This window comes from Arachis hypogaea, chromosome 20 (genome assembly GCF_003086295.3).
Source record: "Arachis hypogaea cultivar Tifrunner chromosome 20, arahy.Tifrunner.gnm2.J5K5, whole genome shotgun sequence".
NCBI classification, from domain to species: Eukaryota; Viridiplantae; Streptophyta; class Magnoliopsida; order Fabales; family Fabaceae; genus Arachis; species Arachis hypogaea.
In genome coordinates this window covers 119,013,901-119,033,001 of record NC_092055.1, presented here as the reverse complement: position 1 = coordinate 119,033,001, position 19,101 = coordinate 119,013,901, and the positions used below count along the sequence as shown (strand labels likewise).

The window sequence follows — 19,101 nt, the reverse complement described above, 5'->3', positions numbered from 1 at the left end:
ATTTTTTTTTTTTAATGCCAATGAGTAATAGCTCAAATGGCATAGTCTCCCCGATTGCGGGTTCGAATCTCCTATCTTTGGTAAAAAAAAAAAAAAGCCAATGAATAATAGATCAAATAGATCAAATGGCATAATCTTCCCATACTCATCTAAGAGGTTGCGGGTTCGAGTCTTCATATTTTGGTAAAAAAAAAAAAAGAAAATTTAAACTTTAATTTTTTATTTTAATTTTATTTTTATTTAATTACGGCTAGATCAATTGGTTGGATCGGTGATCCGATAATCCGGTCGCACGATTAAAATAAAAAAAAACTGTTACCCTTTTTCTTTTCTCTAAGAAAAAGTATAGTATGCTAATTGCTAAACTTGCATGCTATACAAGAATACAGCCTCGTTTCTATATTTTTGCCCATGCTGTTTGATTGAATTAATCTAAGCCCAAGTAGCAGACAGCGGCGTAGGATAAGCGAATAAAAACAATTTAATTTGGGTCCAAAATCCAAATGCTACTGTTTTTTGCATAACCGCACAACCTCCTGCCTTCTAAAGTTCTAAGCAACTCTGTCAAAAACAAAAGGGTTCTAACTTCTAAGCAACCTTGACCAATTTTATTTTATTTTATTTTTTAAAAAAAAGAAAGAAAAGTTGTAAGAAACATTTCTACAAACACTTTGCATGCAAGAGTGACGAGTCTACTCTCACCGTCACGGCTTTCTCTCGCCGCCGCACTGCTGCCTCGGAGCGCCGCTGTACTGTTGCCGCTGCTCTATGCTACCGCTGATTTGCTATCCTGCTGCTGTTGTTCTCTATTCTTCTCAGTTCTCTATGTCGCTGCCTCCGTGCTATGTGAGTTTATTACTGAGCTACACTGATTTTCTTTTGCAATGTAATTATTCTTTTGCGTTTGTTAGATTGGATCAATCTATTGATATAAAAAAGATTGAACATTATTTATTTGATACTTGATACTGGAATATTTGGTGGTACTAGAATGTATTTATACTGATTTGGTGACATTATGACTGAAAATTTCAGTTGGCTTGAACTACGTTCAAAGTGCTGAATTTTTTATGACTTGAGTGTGATATATAATTGTACAAGTTCCCTCAAATGCTGAAAGATCCGATAAACCCCTCAGCGAGGAAGCTCATCGGAGCTTCAATTCTTTTCCGTCGATGGATGACGACCAGCAAGAGGGTTCAAGACAGGAGTAAGCAGAAGAGGGTTAACGATCTTGAGGTCGCAACCGAGAAGTGGAAGATACTCTCCAAAATCCTCTTCTTAATCGAGCTTCTGAAGCAACAGTCCGAGATGATTATCCCTGTTAGATCCCTTGAAAACTATCGTAAGCAGATCAATCTCCCAAAGCCACACAGAATCTCTGATTTCATTCGAAAGACGCCAAAGCTCTTTGAACTCTACAAGGATCGCAAGGGGGTGCTGTGGTGCGGCTTGACGGAGAGAGCCGAGGAATTGTTGCAGGAAGAACGGAGAGTTCTTGAGCAGCATTCCGATAAGGCTGCGGAACACGTTACGAGGTTGCTGATGATGTCGGTGGATAAGCGTCTCCCATTAGAGAAGATTGCTCATTTCAGAAGGGATTTTGGGTTGCCTATGGATTTTAGGGCTAATTGGGTGCACCAATATCCGCAGCATTTTAGGGTTGTGAAGTCCTTTGATGGCATTAATCAAGTTGAGTGCTTGGAGCTTGTGAATTGGAATCCTAATTGGGCAATAACGGAATTACAGAAGAAGGTTACAGGTGTAACTGAATCCACTACTACCAATTTGCATATCCCTGGTATGCTGTCACTTCCATTCCCTTTGAAATTCCCTTCAAATTATAAAAGGGTGTATCGTTATAGTGAAAAGATTCAAGATTTTCAAAAGAGGGCTTATTTGTCTCCTTATGCTGATGCAAGAGGTCTCAAGGCTGGTTCTCTTGAATTTGATAAGAGGGCTGTTGCTGTTATGCATGAGATTCTTAGTTTCACCATTGAAAAGAGACTGGTCACTGACCACCTCACTCATTTCCGTTGGGAGATAGTGATGCCTCAGAAGCTCATGAGGATTCTTCTGAAGCACATTGGCATCTTCTATGTCTCTGAGCGGGGGAAGAGGTTTAGTGTGTTCTTGAATGAAGCATATGAAGGTGCGGAGCTGATTGAAAAATGCCCCTTGGTCCTATGGAGGGAAAAAGTCATGAGGCTTGTTGGTAATAGAGGGAGGAAGAAGAAGTTTGAGATACTCAGCGACATGTCGGATGTAGAAGTAGAATGCGATATTGGCTTGATGCAGAGTGATTCGGAAGTAGAGGACTTGGACGTGCAGCTTGAGCAACATGGTTCCGTGGATTATGAGGATCCTTTACTTGTGGACAATTCTGAGATGGATGTTGAAGAGATTGCCTGTGAATATCGAAATTTTAAGAATTCTTGAGGTTGAGAGAATGTGCAGATGTAAACATCACACACCGATTTTTTGAAGTACTGTTTTTCCATTTTGATTGGCTGGTAAGTAATTCCACATGATCCAATTTTTTCAAGCACATTTATATCTTGTGTCTTAAGTCAAATTTTCTGCTTTATTTTAGAAAAATAATTAGTGATAGTAGGTACAAATTTTTTAAGTTAGTTTGGCCTGTGATACCCTCTATACTTATTTAAGTATAAACATGTTAGGTTGCTAAGCTCTAATATTGTCCTTGTTTTCGTTTCTTTGATAGATGCTTAAATGAAGCCCATCTGAAGAAGGTGCAAGTGATAATGAGAATATAGCTGGACAAATTAAACCTTGTTTCAGAACCCGCTGGAAACAATTTATGATCATGGCTAGTCAATGCTGTAGCATGGCTTAGACAAACACCTTGTGGTCCTACGTGAAAGGCCAAAAGTAAAGTGGTTCATGGTTGATTGGTGTGCTTCAATCAATGAACAGATGCTACTTTTCTGCAAAAGGAGATTGAATCTGTTTAAGCTGGGATATTGATTATCACAACGCATTGATCCTGTCTTTATCAACGATCCCTAATCCTCAGCCTTATCTGGTTAAAGCTCTCAAAACATTTTGACCTTGTGTAAAATTTATCTAGGTATGCAACATCCAATCATATATTGAAGCAATGCAGATAAGCGATTTGAGGGTTAGAGGATATCATTGAGTCAATCACATTTGAGGAGACAAGTTTCTTGATTGCTCGATGGTAGTTTCATTTTTTTTCCCACACATGTATTTGATTTTTCAAAGGAAACTGTGCATTGACTGGAATAGTGTGGTGACAGAAAACATAATACTATAAAAGGGAACATTTATTATTGTTCATTGCCTTGAGGATTCACCATATCCACTCATATTCTAGTTGTCACAAACATCTTAACTAGTCTAAAAATACCCAGCTAAGCAGTGATAATAAGTTTGAGTCAAATTTTTGCTGGTTTTTGGTGGGTCAATTTTGAGTTGTCAGATGTTGATCATTCATGAAACTATGCAGAATGGTACTAGTTGGTTTCTCTAGTTATTCTTCAACTCCTTAGGAGAGCTGTTTTCTTATCTGCATTCTTTTTCACAAAAATCATATTGGCATAGCTAGAGACTTCTGTTCTACTTTGGCAGGTTGGCTTTAATAACCTTGATCATTATCTCCTATCAACTTTATAATTAATGTTGGTCCCTTTCTTAATGTATGTCACTATCAGGGAGAGAGTCTATGCAAGAAGCTTCAATGTTTACCCAAAAGCAAATGAGCGTATAATGCACTGTATTTCCTAATTTAGGATCGCACCTTCCATGTCTACTCTTAAAAAGGTTTTATTTATTTTTTTTGTTTTGGTGAAAGTCTACTCTCAAAATTAAAAATAGTGTTTGCTGCAACTTCTTAGAATATGTGACGTATTCTTGGCTTTTTTTTTGTTAGTAGTTTGGACTGAAGACACATTCTGGGCCTAAATTGTAACCCTCTTAGTCTCATCTTTGTCCATGAGAGGATTTTTTATTTTAATATTGAAAAGTGAATAGAGTTTTACGCTGATATTACAGAAATTGGTGTTTTACAGCGTTCTAGAGGTGTCATTTTGGGCAAACACAATATGTAAAATACTTATTGCATTGATAATATGCAGTCTGATTCATGTATTATGATTTTAATATTAAAATAATACAATAAACTCTTTGTATATTACAGAAATTGGTGTTTTACAGCGTTCTAGAGGTGTCATTTTGGGCAAACACAATATGTAAAATACTTATTGCATTGATAATATGCAGTCTGATTCATGTATTATGATTTTAATATTAAAATAATACAATAAACTCTTTGTATATTGTCTTTATAAATATTTAAAAAGCAATCTACTTTCGCCAATTGCTGTTATAACAAAAAAAATCTGCTCTGACAATTTGCTCTTTGCGAATTTTACAATTTTCAAAATTTTGCAAAATACCGTAGTTTACTAGCTTCCAATATTAAAGAATTACACCTCCTTATCCAATATCCAAAAAAATACCCTCCATGAAAAATTTATATTTCCTTTTCTTTACAAAAAAATATATATATAATTTCCTTTTTCTTTTTGACATACAATGAAACTCATACCACACTAATTAGGCTAAACCTAGTCTAAACTCGGGTACAACATATCAAGAGGTATTATGATTTGTCACTTCAACTAACAAGTAATCCGCAAGAATGGACTGTCTAAAAGGAAAAAAAGTAATTCGCAAATGTATTATTAAATTCATGATTTGATGGCTAATGGCTTGGTTGCTTTGAGCACTTATTGATTCAATTTGTTACGGGAAGTCGCTGTTCACACTTATTGTGATTCCTTTATGTGCTCTGTCTGTTAGTTCTTTTAGCCTCAATATTGAAAATTAACTGTTGGTAAAGTTGTGAAATTTTAATATGAAAAGGTCATCTTATCCCTTGGTACAAGTAATTTTTTATGCTCATGAATTAGACAAGAATTCGGGTTATGCGGTTTGCAATCATATAATCTTGTTCAAAGTGGGTAGATTGCTAATGCACAGAAACAACCTTTTCAGTTTTCACATGTGATTCTCGTCTGCATACTAGCATGGAGTATTCTTGATTTTATAGTCCATTTCCAGATTTGAATGGCTTGATCTATATATGTCGTGGTAGGTCTGCTATAGGCTTAATTATTTGAGCTGAAATAAAGCTTTGTGACCTAGCTTTTCTAAATAAATATCTCTTTTTAAATCTGCTTCAAATTAAGCATCTTCTTGCAATGAAATATCCAGGGAATGTCATTATCCTTATTTTTATTAGTGGCTAATTTCAATCTAAACCCTTAACCATCACATCGCTATTTTTCTGGTTTCATTATTGTATCGCACTGGATTACCACCATTATAACCATACATATATACACGCCTACTCCTTATTTCTCATGGTTTTAGTTATTGAAAAAAAAATATTTGCTGGCTTAAATAATATATGATAATTATTTATTGTGGAAGAGTCAAAACTTGTGGTAAAAGTTAAGAGGAAATAATCTCCACGGCAGATGTAAAAGCTGTAACAATAATAAAGGTGTCTAATATAACATGGCAGAATTTAATTGTGACACAGCACTTGAAGAAGAAATGGCCTGGGATGATAAGGGTTTCAAAGGATAAAGATGGAAACTCATAAGAGATTGAACCTAAACTGTACCAACTGTATGCATTAGAGCAGCTGGTGGGCCGTTGGATGTGACATTGATTGTTCACAAGAGAAAAACCAACTGGATCATCCAATGTTCACAAACTTTTTATATATTTTTTGATCTTTAAAAACACAAGAACGGAGAGACAAGAAAAAAGGTAAAGAGAGTTACTAGTACATATTACACAACGAATTGAACTCATGCACCCACTGATATTAAATGAAGAAATTAAAGGCCGTTGAAAAGTCTCAACTACACACACATCAATTAGGTGCTAGCATTTACTCGTTTTCACCCACTATCTTGTACTATACCACTACTTAGAAATAACACTAATCTAAAGTAGTATAAATACATATATAGATTAAGTTTGAGGCATCCATCACACACTCATATTATAATACATTGTGATCTTGATCTTGATCTTGATCTTGTGGCATGGCTAATAACGAACGAGATCTGTTCTCAACGGAGATAGTGAACCGTGGGATTGAGTCATCTGGACCGAACGCGGGTTCGTTAACGTTCTCGGTTAGGGTTCGTCGGCGGTTACCGGATTTTCTTCAATCGGTGAACCTCAAGTACGTGAAATTGGGGTACCATTACCTGATAAACCATGGCATTTACTTGGTGACGATACCGGTGCTGCTTGTGGTGTTCAGTGCTGAGGTTGGTAGTCTGAGCAAAGAGGATCTGTGGAAGAAGCTTTGGGAAGATGCGCGTTATGACCTTGCTACCGTCTTGGCTTCTTTTGCCGTCTTTGTTTTCACGCTCTCTGTTTACTTCATGTCCAGGCCTCGCCCCATTTACCTCGTTGATTTTGCATGCTACCAACCTCAAGATCACCTCAAGGTACCTTTATTTCTCCAATCTTCACGTACACCCACCATGGTTGTTAAATAATATTTTTATAGTTATTTGTATCATTATAACACTTTTACATTTAATATTTGTTTGCAAAATTCTAATAAAGTACTATGGAAATCAGTTAATATTTGAACATAAAATAAAAGTCTGCATTTGGAATAAATATTAAGGTCTTACCTATTTCTTTTGAAATTTGTTTGATTAGTATAATTATCTCAAGATATACTAAGACATAAAGATCAGATGCTGAAAAAAGAAATAAAGATAAAATGTATATTTTTATGAAAAAGACTAGGGCGATTACTTTTATCAAAATCTAGTTAACACTTAACCAGCAAAAAAAATTAATAGTTCTCCATTATTAGATGAAATCTCACACTATTAAAAATATTATTAATAACTAATTGATAGTTACAAATCACAAAATCTGTTGCCTCCTACTACACCTCTATTTTTATTTGTGCCATAGTTTGAATGGTAAGAAAATATAAACAAATCTAGGTGATTAATTCTTATATTGACTACTTATCACTCTACTATTGATTTTAAACATAGATTTTCAGACATTAAAATCTAAGAAATTGTAATAAAAAATTGCATGAATAATGTGTGTGAAGGTGTCAAAGGAGCAGTTCATTGAGCTAGCAAGAAAATCAGGCAAGTTTGATGAAGGGAGCTTGGAGTTTCAAAAGAGGATCCTAATGTCTTCAGGCATAGGCGACGAGACATACATCCCCAAAGCAGTGATAGCCTCCAACGAGAACACGGCCACCATGAAAGAAGGCAGAGCCGAGGCGTCGACGGTCATGTTCGGAGCACTCGACGAGCTCTTCGAGAAGACGAGGGTGCGGCCAAAGGACGTAGGAATCCTTGTGGTGAACTGCAGCATCTTCAACCCTACGCCATCGCTATCAGCAATGATCATAAACCATTACAAGATGAGGGGCAACATTCTGAGCTACAATCTTGGAGGAATGGGGTGCAGTGCTGGGATCATAGCGGTCGATTTGGCCAGGGATATTCTTCAGTCAAACCCTAATAACTACGCGGTTGTTGTCAGCACTGAGATGGTAGGCTTTAATTGGTACCAGGGAAAAGAGAGGTCCATGCTTCTTCCCAACTGCTTCTTTCGTATGGGTTGCTCCGCCACCTTGCTCTCCAATCGCCGCCGCGACTATAGCCGTGCCAAGTATCGTCTTGAGCATATTGTTCGCACGCACAAGGGTGCCGATGACCGCAGCTTCAGGTTTGTTTTTTCAATTCTAAAAGAAGAAACATGAGAAAGAAGAATAGAATTTATTAATGAGAAAAGTTTATTTAAAAAAATTACGGACATAAATTATTAAATAATTTGATATAATTTAATTATAAATACATAAAAAATTAATTTTTATATATATATTATTTAATTTATTTTTAATATATATTTTAATATATAATTTATATTTTAAGATATAACTTATACAGATATAATTGTTGACTAAATTATTTGATAGTTGATATAATATAATTTGCATAAAAATATTTTTTATATGAATAATAACTTTTTTGATTAATTAATTATTTTATTTTCAAATTTTATATTAAAATTAAATTATCTATTTAAATGCATTAAATGATTATAATTTTTTTTTATAATATCAACAAACCATTTTTTTTTCTTTTCGTACTATTTAAACTTTATTGTTTAACTGACATAGATGACACATAATGATGTATTCTTTGTTAATATCATCGTTTTGAAAATGAAGATTAGTCATTAGTTTATTGCATCAACTTTGTTTTTCTCAGGCCCTTATATAAGTATAAAAACACCAGGGAAAGGAAATGAACGAGAGAAATTGATTTGACAGTTTGGCCTATTTATGATCTCTTTGACAGTTAGCATTTTTAACCCCAAAACAAAAAAACAAAACCTTCTTCTTGTCTGGGTTTTCTAGTCTATTTCCTTAGCTTTCCGTGTAGGTTAAGCCACTTTTATAATTGCAACTGCTTTTTGAAATCGAAATCCTAATTACCTAACTTATTAGTTATTATAAATTATTAAGAGAGAGGCGAAAGAAGGTTGATCCGTTGAAGGAATGTACAATAGTGATATTCTATTGTTAGAACTGTAGGCAGATTCCACAAATTTCAAACTTTGTGACTGAACATAAATGTCTATTTTATATAAAAAAATTATTATTATCTTATTCTTTGCATATTATATTATCAATACCAAGTTGAAATAATTAATTATTTTTATATTTATCTTACATACAAGTTAATATTAATTAAATTTTTATTAATAATATTGAATTTATTCTTATCTTTTTCTCTATTCATTTATTTATTGGGTGAACTTTTCTATCTGTTGTTTAATCTAATCCACATTCCACAAAAAAAGGAGATAGAAGGAACTTTCTTGTGGTCCTCCGAATAGAGACACCCCGGGATATTATGCATATTCTCTATGTATATATTTAATTAGCTTCAAAATCATCAATGGTTCGTTATTTTGGGTTGACATTTGGGTTCAACTGTTCAACCGTCTAATTAATAACCAAGCATATACCCTCAGAGGACCCCCCCCCCCCCCAAAAAAAAAAAAAACAAAATTGACAACATAATGATAAAGAAAGTAGCCAAGTTGTTATTATATTATCAACTTGTGCTTGGTAGTAATCCATCAACATAATTTTTATTTTTCACTTTTCTTCTCCCTTTCAATATACAGGTGTGTGTACCAAGAGGAAGATGAACAAAGATTCAAGGGGATCAAGATTAGCAAAGACTTGATTGAAATCGGTGGCGATGCTCTCAAAACAAACATCACCACACTTGGGCCTTTGGTGCTACCCTTCTCCGAGCAGCTCCTATTCTTTGGAACCTTGGTCTGGAGGCACTTGTTTGGCGGCAAATCTGACGGTGGAAACTCATCACCGTCAATGAAGAAGCCGTACATTCCGGACTACAAGCTCGCCTTCGAGCACTTCTGTGTGCATGCGGCGAGCAAGCCCATCCTCGATGAGCTCCAGAGGAATCTGGAGCTCAGCGACAAGAACATGGAGGCATCAAGGATGACGCTGCACCGCTTCGGCAACACTTCCAGCAGTAGCATTTGGTATGAACTTGCTTACTTGGAGGCCAAGGAAAGGGTTAGAAGAGGAGACCGCGTTTGGCAACTTGCTTTTGGTTCTGGATTTAAGTGCAATAGCGTTGTTTGGCGCTCCATGCGCCGAATCAACAAGCCTTCTAGGAACAACCCTTGGCTTGATTGCATCAACAACTACCCTCGCTCTCTCACTTAATCGCCCTGGCGTTAAGACACTTCTGAACAAGAATTCTGTTATCCAGGTAAAAACTCACGTGCAGTTGTCTTTCTTTGAAGTTAATAGTTAAAAATCGTTAGATAATTTAATATGTTTAACTAAATTATTATCTAATGATTCTCAACTATATATATACTTCACATGAAAACAACAGTATTTGAATTTTCACCGATATTTAAACATAGTTATTATTATACTCCGTAGAACTGGCATTCTATCTTACGGTGATTAGGTATTATGTTAGCGCGGAATATGGTAATAATTATTACATGGAAACTAAGGAGCATTTCTGATTTTATATAATCTCTGTCAGTGTCGGCGATAAGAGAGCTTTATTTTGTTTAGGATCAATAATTCTTCTGTAGTCCTCATCGATGAAGCTGGTCTTTTATGTTTGACAGCTGCACTTTTAATTTCTTATTAGTTTGGTGGCTTGGAATTTAATTTAATTATACATACTTATAGTGTGGCTGCTTGCATGTTTTAATTAATCTCTTGAATCATCTTATTCATAGGATGATATGAAAATTCAAAGTTGATTTAATATTGGATGACGACTACCTAGTCAACAATGCGTAGTTGCTTTAATTGATTTTCATTAATTTCTATGGTTTTCTTGACCTACCTCAACTAACTATACATGTGACTCTGGAAACGGATTGGTATATATAGATATTATATCAGCATAGCTGGTTTATATGTCAAATAGAAATGAATTATTAATATTGAATTGAATCTTGGGACGATATTGGAGCTTCACAATTTCATCTATGCATCTATATATCTATCTCTGGAATTGGACAAGTTCCTTCCTCCATCACTTTCACCCGAACAAATCAAAGCCCATTTGTAGCGACGATGTTGATAACTTGATTACTATATATAATTATGTTGCAAGTTGCTTGCTCTAGCTAGATAGTATTAACATATATACATATTCATTGATGAGATTACCATGCATGCCAGTATTTCATTGATTCTATTAATTAATGTACTTTCTAATCTTTAACGTGACCCTCTTATATTGTCTATATATCTGATTAACAATTGATTTGATAGCTACGAAAATAAATGAGGAATGGTATAAATCTTTTCAAGTAGTTATGACAGCAAATTGATGGTAGCTAGACGATAGTTGATATCAAAATAGATATTATAATACTCTCGTGACATTTTTTTTCATAGTCGTCGTTGTTTGTGCTCTTGAACATATATAATGAGAGAAAGTTTAGCACTCAATGTCAACAAAAGAAATGGGCAATGTTTCTTTAAAAAATAAAAAATAGACAATATTATATGATGAAGAAAATTATTTTGGGTTACAGAAATATTTTGCATCCAAGTGATTTTATTAATTAAGTCCAACTAAGTGATTTAGAGTTACGTATTATTTATAACAGACTTTTAACGTAAATCTCTCCTTGTTCGTTTCTCTTTAACGTAAACCTTGCATTCTTTTCTGATTTTTCTGTATTTTCATTTGATTATTGTCTCTTTTTTTTAGATTTTCGTTTTCTTCTTCGATTTCCTTGTGTTCTCCTCAGATTTATTCTCTTTCTCTTTAAATTTTCGACCTACATTTGTTTTTTTTTAAATCGAACATTGTAATTAAAATCGTTTAGATTTTGCGTATTCCAAAACAATGAATGATTCAAGTTCAAATCTGTTGAATGAAAGCGATTTGGATTATTCTTCTGAATCGAATCAACTGGACGAGGTTTGGGTCGTTCTCAATTTTATCTAGTTTCATTCTTCAACAATTTTGAATTAAATAGAATAGAATGAATTCTAATGCAATTTAATAAAGTAATAATGAATAATTTCATTCTTTTTTGTCAAAATTAGTATCGTTTATGAATTTGAATTTAGATAGAATGTAGAATTTTTTGAATTTATAGAATGCACAATTTTTAGTTCATTTATTTTACACAATGGTATTGTTATAATAATATTTCGGTTCATTTGCAATCCAGGAGTGTTGTCGATGAACAATTTGTCAATTTGTCCTAAAGGTTGGGTTGACTTTCAAGACAAATTGAATGGAATGGAATGAAATCTAATGCAATTGAATAAAGTGATAATGAAAATTTTATTATTCTTTGTTAAAATCAGTGTTGTTTACGAATTTGAATTTAGATAGAATGCAGGAGTTTCTAAATTTATAGAATGCACAATTTTCGGTTCATTTATTATTATACAATGGTGTTGTTATGATAATATGTCATGGCTAAGATGCAAGAATATCAAGCGAAAGTAACGGTAAATGTTCGTTATCTCGTGAAGATGCTACGTTGAATCACTACTAGAAAATGACTTAATAAAGACAGATTTACAGACAGATTTGGTCTATATTACAGACAGATTTTTGGTTACCGATGGAATTATCGACGGATTTTGTCCCTCTGTAAAAGTCTCGTCAGAAATTATTTACCGACGAATTTTTTTCCGTCGGAAAATTACTGACGGATTTTTACCAGTTACCGACGGATTTTTTCTCTGTAAATTCTCCAACAATTTCCTGAAGACGACGAACTTTTCGACGAATTTTCAGACGGATTTTCCGTCGGTAATTACAGACGAATTTTCCGACAGATTTTCCGTCGATAATTATAGACAGATTTTTCGACGGATTTTCCGTCGGTAATTTGAGCCTTGGAATATCATTCCAAACTCTGAATACAGACAGAAAATACGTCTGTAAATCTGTCGGTAAGATAAAATGGAATTTTTTTTAGATTTTTTCATTGTAAAATAAACCTGTTTTATACAAAGTAATATAAATTTAATAATTGCAATTTTTTATCTAATTAGTATTCAAATATTTATAATATTACAAAAAATAAACAAATTCATCATATTATAAAGCTAAAAGAAAAGTATTATAAACAAACAAGTCAATATAATTCAAGACATAAACAAAGTATATTATCAACTATAATCCTCAGTATATTGTTTAACCATACTAAAATTATCAACTATAGTCCTCAGTGTCATCTTCATCCCCATCATCATCATAGTCTTCATCCGATTTAAGAGTTGGTGGAGGGCCCATACATCCTGGAGTAGGCCAAGTTGGTGGAGGAAGACCAGTGTAGCCTGGATTAGGCACCATCAAATACGGTTGCTGGGTAAGTAGTCCTGACTGAAAATCTGGCACAACTGAAGTCCCAGAAGAGGTGGAGGTGGTGATAATAGCGGCTGCGGCGGTGATTCGAGAACCTCTATGATCCTTGACACCTTTACCCTTGACCCGAGGAGCCATGATCTACATATATATTAAAGACAAAATTAAAACAACACAAGCTAAAATAATATTAAAGATGAAACCAGCATGCATTCCATCAACTGCTGCACTAACAATTCCATCAACACAAGCTAAATTATGTTATATATAACATTGTTCAGTGCAAATCAGCAACAATTAAGTAAAGTAGCAACTACCATATAGCGTTCTGTAATGTAAACAATTTAAACCACCCATTATTCAAAAAATAAAAAATAAAAGAACAAAAAGACTATCTACTAACTTTGCATCACTGCAAATTCTACAATAATAAAACCTAATAATTTATTTTAATTACCCTTTTTACTATTAACTTATTCAGTAGTATAACAGATTATAGAATATGTAAAAATTACGAAAAATATTTTAATTCTTTTAACCATATTGCAGAAAGTAAATGAGAGATGAAACATTAAAATTTTGAAAATGGAAAGTTCTATATATACTGCAGCAAAACAAAATTAAATTAAATTAAATTAAACATGGAAGTTTGAAAAGCTATTTCCTTACTCAACCTGCAGCTTTTATGTTTCAGTTACCTGCATTCTCTACTATATATTTAGATTTAGAGAGAAAGATAGAAAATAATGTTACCCTATTAAAAATCGATATCATCATCAAAGTCTGCAACATCATCATATTCATTTTTATTAGCTCCAGAACTAGAGCCGATGGACAATTCGACAATGCGGTCCTCTCCAAATGGAGACTTAAGACTAATAGGAGGCTCAGTGTCTGAAATCCTAGAAGGATTGCTCTCATCCACTTGATAAGCTACATTATTCTCATCCTCATCCTCATCTACATGTACATGATTGGTTTCAATTCGACCTCTTGGTTTAGTGTTTACAACAACATGCCACATAGACTTGCAATTTCCAGGATAAGGTAAGAAGTAAACTTGTTTAGCTTTTTGGGCGACAATGAAAGGATCATAATGGCGATATCTTTTGCTATGGTTGACTTCAGTTATTTTGTAGTCATTATGAATACGTGTTCCATTTGGACGACTTGGATCATACCATTGACATTTGAACAAAACAACTCGATTAGAGTCATCACCAGTGTATTCAAGCTCGAGTATATCTTCTAATAATCCAAACCAATCACTTTCCCCGTTGCCTGCATCACCTTTGACATACACACCGGTGTTATCGATTTTTTTCCTTTTGTTCTTGCAAGAGTATGAAATGTATATCCATTTACTTTATAAATTGGATAACTTGTTGCTTTGTTTGAAGGACCCCAAGAAAGTGATTGCAAACCAGGATCAACAATTTTGTTGCATTGAATTTGAACCTAGTTAAAAACATGCACCAAACTATTTAATAAAAGATATGTGATTACTATGTAATGCATCTATGATACGAATCTATGCACTTACATATGATGCAAACCAAGGGGAAAATTGGTCATCGCTTTCTCCAGGACAAGTTTCTTTCCAAAATCTTGATGAAAGTAGGACTAGAGTTGATAAGCTATGGAATTCGTTAGTAGAACAAGTGTAATTAACTATTTAATAAAAGATTTATACACTTACATATAGAAAGGGCTAACTTTGCTTTCATTGAGTAGAATATGCAAATGAGCTGCAGCCTTGTCCCGTTCGTCTAACCAATGATCTTTAGCTTTTCCAACCTTGCGACCAGGTCTATTAAATATTGATAAAGAAGCTTTAATTGTGTCTCCCCCGTCATCATTTCTTCCCACACGGGTTCGCCTCGATAAGATATGTGGTTCAAAGTAGAAAGAAACAAAACTTGAAGTCTCCTTTGCCAAGAAAGCCTCACAAATCGAACCTTCAACCCTTGCTCTATTTTTCACTGTTCGCTTGAATGCTCCTATCACCCTTTCAAACGGATACATCCACCTATATTGGACAGGTCCACACACACGTGCCTCATATGCTAGATGAATTGGCAAATGCTCCATCACATTAAAGAATCCCAGGGGAAATATCCTTTCTAACTTGCAAAGGATAATGGGAATATTCTGCTCCATAACCTCTAAATCATGAACTTTGAGGGTGGTTGAGCACAAGTCTTTGAAAAACTGGCTTAACTCGGTAAGAGGCTTCCATATATTTGTAGGTAGTTTTCTGAATGCAGTTGGAAGCAAGTACTGCATAAAAATGTGACAATCATGGCTCTTCAAACCAATAAACCTCCCCTGGAAAAGACTTACACATCTAGCAAGGTTAAATGCGTAACCATCCGGAAATCTAAGTTGTTGCACCCACTTATACATGTCTTGTTGCTGTTCAGAAGTTAAAGTATAAGCTGCCTTAGGTTTGGACCAACAATTATCACCGACATGCCGCAAATGTGAATCTGGACGCTTGCACAGTTCAGCCAGATCTAACCTAGCCTTTTCATTGTCTTTAGTTCTATCAGTGTCCATAATAGTATTCATTATGTTATCAAGCACATTCTTCTCTATGTGCATTACATCAAGACAGTGACAAACCAGGTTATCCTTCCAATAAGGTAACTCCCAAAACACACTTTGCTTAGTCCAATTGTGAGTAATATCATACTCTCGTGATTTGATCCACTTTTCATTATCTGATATCTTCCCAAGTCCTTTAACCCTTTGCCAAATCTCCAAACCACTTAATCTGGTAGGAGCCTCTTCACTTTCTATTTTATTCTTCCGAAAATCATTCTTATTGCGCCTATAAGGGTGGTCTATCGGCAAAAACCTCCGATGACAATCAAACCATGATGCCTTGCCTCCATGTGATAGTGTAAAAGACTTGGTATCCTCCATGAAAATAGGACATGACAATCTTCCTTGTGTCATCCACCCAGACAACATCCCATAAGCCGGAAAATCATTGATAGTCCACATCAATGCTGCCTTTAAGACAAAATTCTTCTTTTCTACAATATCATATGTCAAAATACCAGGATTCCACAACTCATTTAATTCGTCAATCAGGGGTCCCAAGAATACATCAATGTTGGCTTTAGGGTTATTAGGACCAGGTATTAAGCAAGTCAAGAACAAATAAGGATCTTTCATACACATCCCAGGAGGTAGATTGTATGGAATAACAATTACGGGCCAACAAGAATAAGGCTTGCTAAATTGGATATTTGGGGTAAACCCATCAGAGCAAAGACCTAACCTAATATTTCTAGGTTCCAAAGCAAAATTAGAGTGGATACGGTCAAAGCTTTTCCATGCCTCCCCATGTGACGGATGGGTCATCACGCCATCATCACGTTGGTTTTTGATGTGCCACGTCATGTCGGAGCTGAACTCATTGACGCATAAAGCCTTCGAAGTCTAGGGATTAATGGTAAGTAGTGCATCCGTCTGACAGGAACTCTCTTGGACTTACAACCACCATCAGAAATAGGCTTGAATCTAGGTGCTTCACAAAACTTGCAACTAGTTAGAACAGCATTGTCTTTTCAATACAACATGCAATTGTTTGAGCAACAATCTATTTTGATTGCCTTCAATCCAAGCTTTTGCACTAACTTCTTAGCCTCATAGTAATCCCTAGGTATGGCACTACCCTCAGGAGCAATTTCCCTAATTAAGGTTGCCCATTGCTTAAATGACTCCTACAATTGGTTTCCCTCGGCCTTAATGCATAGTATTCTAACAGCTATCGATAGTTGAGAGTGCACTCCACCTTCCCACAAAGGCTTTTGAGTTGCCTCAAGAAGATCAAAAAAGTTTTTAGCCTCTACATGAGGATCCTCTGTACCAGCAGAATCGAAAACCATTTCATGATACCTTTTGGAATTGTCTTCCCAGCTAATGTCATACATATCACATTCTTCCACATTTGCACCACTTCCTGAACCACCTTCCCCACAATTATTGAATCCCGTCTGATTAATTCCTATGTCATCAATCTCTCCATGTTCTGTCCAAATCCAATAATTTGGCATAAACCCCTTTTCCCACAAATGCATCTTAATAATGTTCAGCTCTTTATAGTTTGTGCATCTACACTTAACGCATGGGCATCTACACTTTCCTTCCGACTTCACAACATCTAACTTACTAATCGTTTCTATAAACTCCTCAACCTTGTCATAAAACTCAGGTTTAATACCCCCTTTTGTTGGATTCAACCTATCATACATCCACACTCGATGGTGCCAAGACATATCTTACGAATTCGATGTTTTTAGTACCTATAAATCATCCAACACAAGTAACATTTTATCTCTCATACAACACCCTATCAATATTTAACCATATCAATGTTTTCAATGCAATACAAGCAACAACACAACATAAGCAATATTTCTTTTATCATACAATATCCTAGAAATTAATGAAGTTTACAATACAAAAATTGCACTAACCTGAAATCCAAGCAAAAAGTTGAAGAGATTGGACAAAAAATCTCTGAGTGAACACACAAATTAATCTTCTAACAATTAACTACTGTGCAATAAGATAGAGTTAGGGTATTGCTATGGGAACATGAACAGTTCATCAGTTAAATTGTAGCATTTGTAGCATCATCAAGCTCATCTTCCTCATCTTCCCCATATTTTAAATTTATTCCATCTACCTTAAAATATATATCAACGCTAATTAACTAAGAGACAATGTTGTCCAAGCCTCCAAAATACTTTAAAAGAATTTGACATAAAATAATAAAAAAAATAAATTTTAACAATGTTTAAAGAAAGTCCTGAAGTGAGTGCCTCTTTATTGAGTATTGAACATTTTTCATCACGGTGATATGATTTCAAATATTTTAATTTAATTCTTTATTTATCTATGAAAAAAGCTAATGATATCATTTAGTTTGGAATTTTCCAATGAACGAAAGCACTTCGGTTATGCACATTTTTTGGTAGATAGTGCTACTTTTATTAAGTATAAATAAGCAGTTAGCTGAGGCTAAAAACATGTTACAGTAGTGCAGAATTTAAAATATTCCGAGGGGAACAAATAAATGAATTTAATCTCTCACTAATAACTTCAGCTTCCACCAAATTTATTTTAATGTAGCAAACTAAATATTAAGCTTGTGAATAATCTATCAGGATTTACTTTTTACAAGAATACCTCTTTGATTGTGGCTTTCACAGGGACACAAAGAACGGCAGTCTCATTCAACCGTCTATCTTTAAGGATCTAAAAACACAGCACAAGTGAGTAGTCTAAGTTAAATTATAAATAGACATAATACCAAACTCAGGAGATCATGTAATACAAGCATTTTTAGTAGAATTCTGACATAACAGTTCATCATTTAATTAAACAATCTAGCAATAAATTAATTAAGTACTATAGAAGCAGTAAAGCAGAAGTAAAATATAATATCATTACAGAAAATTATAATTAAAAATATCTCAGATTATTATTGAAATTAAAACAAAATTAAAGCAATTACCCACGCACCACGTTTTATTAGTAAACCAAATGCACTTTTCGAACACTATTGTACTTTAGTTTGCACATCGGGTTCACGGGTTGGTAGTTCCTGAACTGTTGCCCATCGCGGGAGGCTGGACCGAGTTATTTTCAAATTGGACTTGGCACACTCAATTTGTCTCTAACCTAAAATGAAAAGAAATAGAATTGAATGATTATTTTTATTTATTTTAAAAAATAATTTTTTAATTTGTTTTAGAAAATTTTCTTTTAAATTATGCCAATAAATTCTATGTTTTGTTTTTCTTGACAGCGTGAGAATGAGACTGGTGACTTTATTAAGTCAATTCAATGTTTGATGAACGAAAATGAAGCTTCTGAAACAGATGCACATGAGTGCATAAAATCCATGGCACTATGCATGTACCAACATGGAGATGGCCATAGCATTCAATATTCTCAAATCAAGAATTGCATATTATCATTACTTATTCAACCCATTCAGGATAATATATATGTATGAAGGACATGCAAAAAAGTAATAATAAATTTCATAGGTGAATAATTATATAACATTATCTAGAATGACATTTTTATTTCATTTCAAAATCTGAGTGTA

General features: G+C 34.4%; 3 protein-coding genes across 3 annotated transcripts; 2 read left to right on the top strand and 1 right to left on the bottom strand.

Moving 5' to 3' along the window:
- The first annotated feature begins 393 nt into the window (after positions 1–393).
- On the top strand, positions 394–3,321 carry LOC112782303 (protein WHAT'S THIS FACTOR 1, chloroplastic). The gene is made up of 3 exons (XM_025824646.3): positions 394–846; positions 1,036–2,513; positions 2,726–3,321. Exon 2 carries the CDS (start codon positions 1,111–1,113, stop codon positions 2,437–2,439), a length of 1,329 nt encoding a protein of 442 aa, XP_025680431.1. The 5' UTR covers positions 394–846; positions 1,036–1,110; the 3' UTR covers positions 2,440–2,513; positions 2,726–3,321.
- A 2,048-nt stretch (positions 3,322–5,369) lies between these two features.
- On the top strand, positions 5,370–10,398 carry LOC112782302 (3-ketoacyl-CoA synthase 10). The gene is made up of 3 exons (XM_025824645.3): positions 5,370–6,518; positions 7,151–7,779; positions 9,250–10,398. Exons 1-3 carry the CDS (start codon positions 6,105–6,107, stop codon positions 9,821–9,823), a joined length of 1,617 nt encoding a protein of 538 aa, XP_025680430.1. The 5' UTR covers positions 5,370–6,104; the 3' UTR covers positions 9,824–10,398.
- Positions 10,399–13,725: 3,327 nt separating this feature from the next.
- On the bottom strand, positions 13,726–16,379 carry LOC140183181 (uncharacterized). The gene is made up of 2 exons (XM_072231203.1): positions 14,685–16,379; positions 13,726–14,301 (listed from the first exon to the last, which is right to left on the bottom strand). The coding sequence occupies exons 1-2, from the start codon at positions 16,377–16,379 to the stop codon at positions 13,726–13,728; spliced, it is 2,271 nt and encodes a 756-aa protein (XP_072087304.1).
- Between the last annotated feature and the right edge of the window lie 2,722 nt (positions 16,380–19,101).

Coding starts and splice junctions, on each gene's coding strand:
- LOC112782303 (XM_025824646.3), top strand. CDS start 1,111: ATGCTGAAAGATCCGATAAACCCCTCAGCGAGGAAGCTCATCGGAGCT.
- LOC140183181 (XM_072231203.1), bottom strand. CDS start 16,379: ATGACGTGGCACATCAAAAACCAACGTGATGATGGCGTGATGACCCAT. Junction 14,302..14,684: donor TTCTACTCAATGAAAGCAAA/GTTAGCCCTTTC, acceptor TACTCTTGCAAG/AACAAAAGGAAAAAAATCGA.
- LOC112782302 (XM_025824645.3), top strand. CDS start 6,105: ATGGCTAATAACGAACGAGATCTGTTCTCAACGGAGATAGTGAACCGT. Junction 6,519..7,150: donor AACCTCAAGATCACCTCAAG/GTACCTTTATTT, acceptor ATGTGTGTGAAG/GTGTCAAAGGAGCAGTTCAT. Junction 7,780..9,249: donor GCCGATGACCGCAGCTTCAG/GTTTGTTTTTTC, acceptor TTCAATATACAG/GTGTGTGTACCAAGAGGAAG.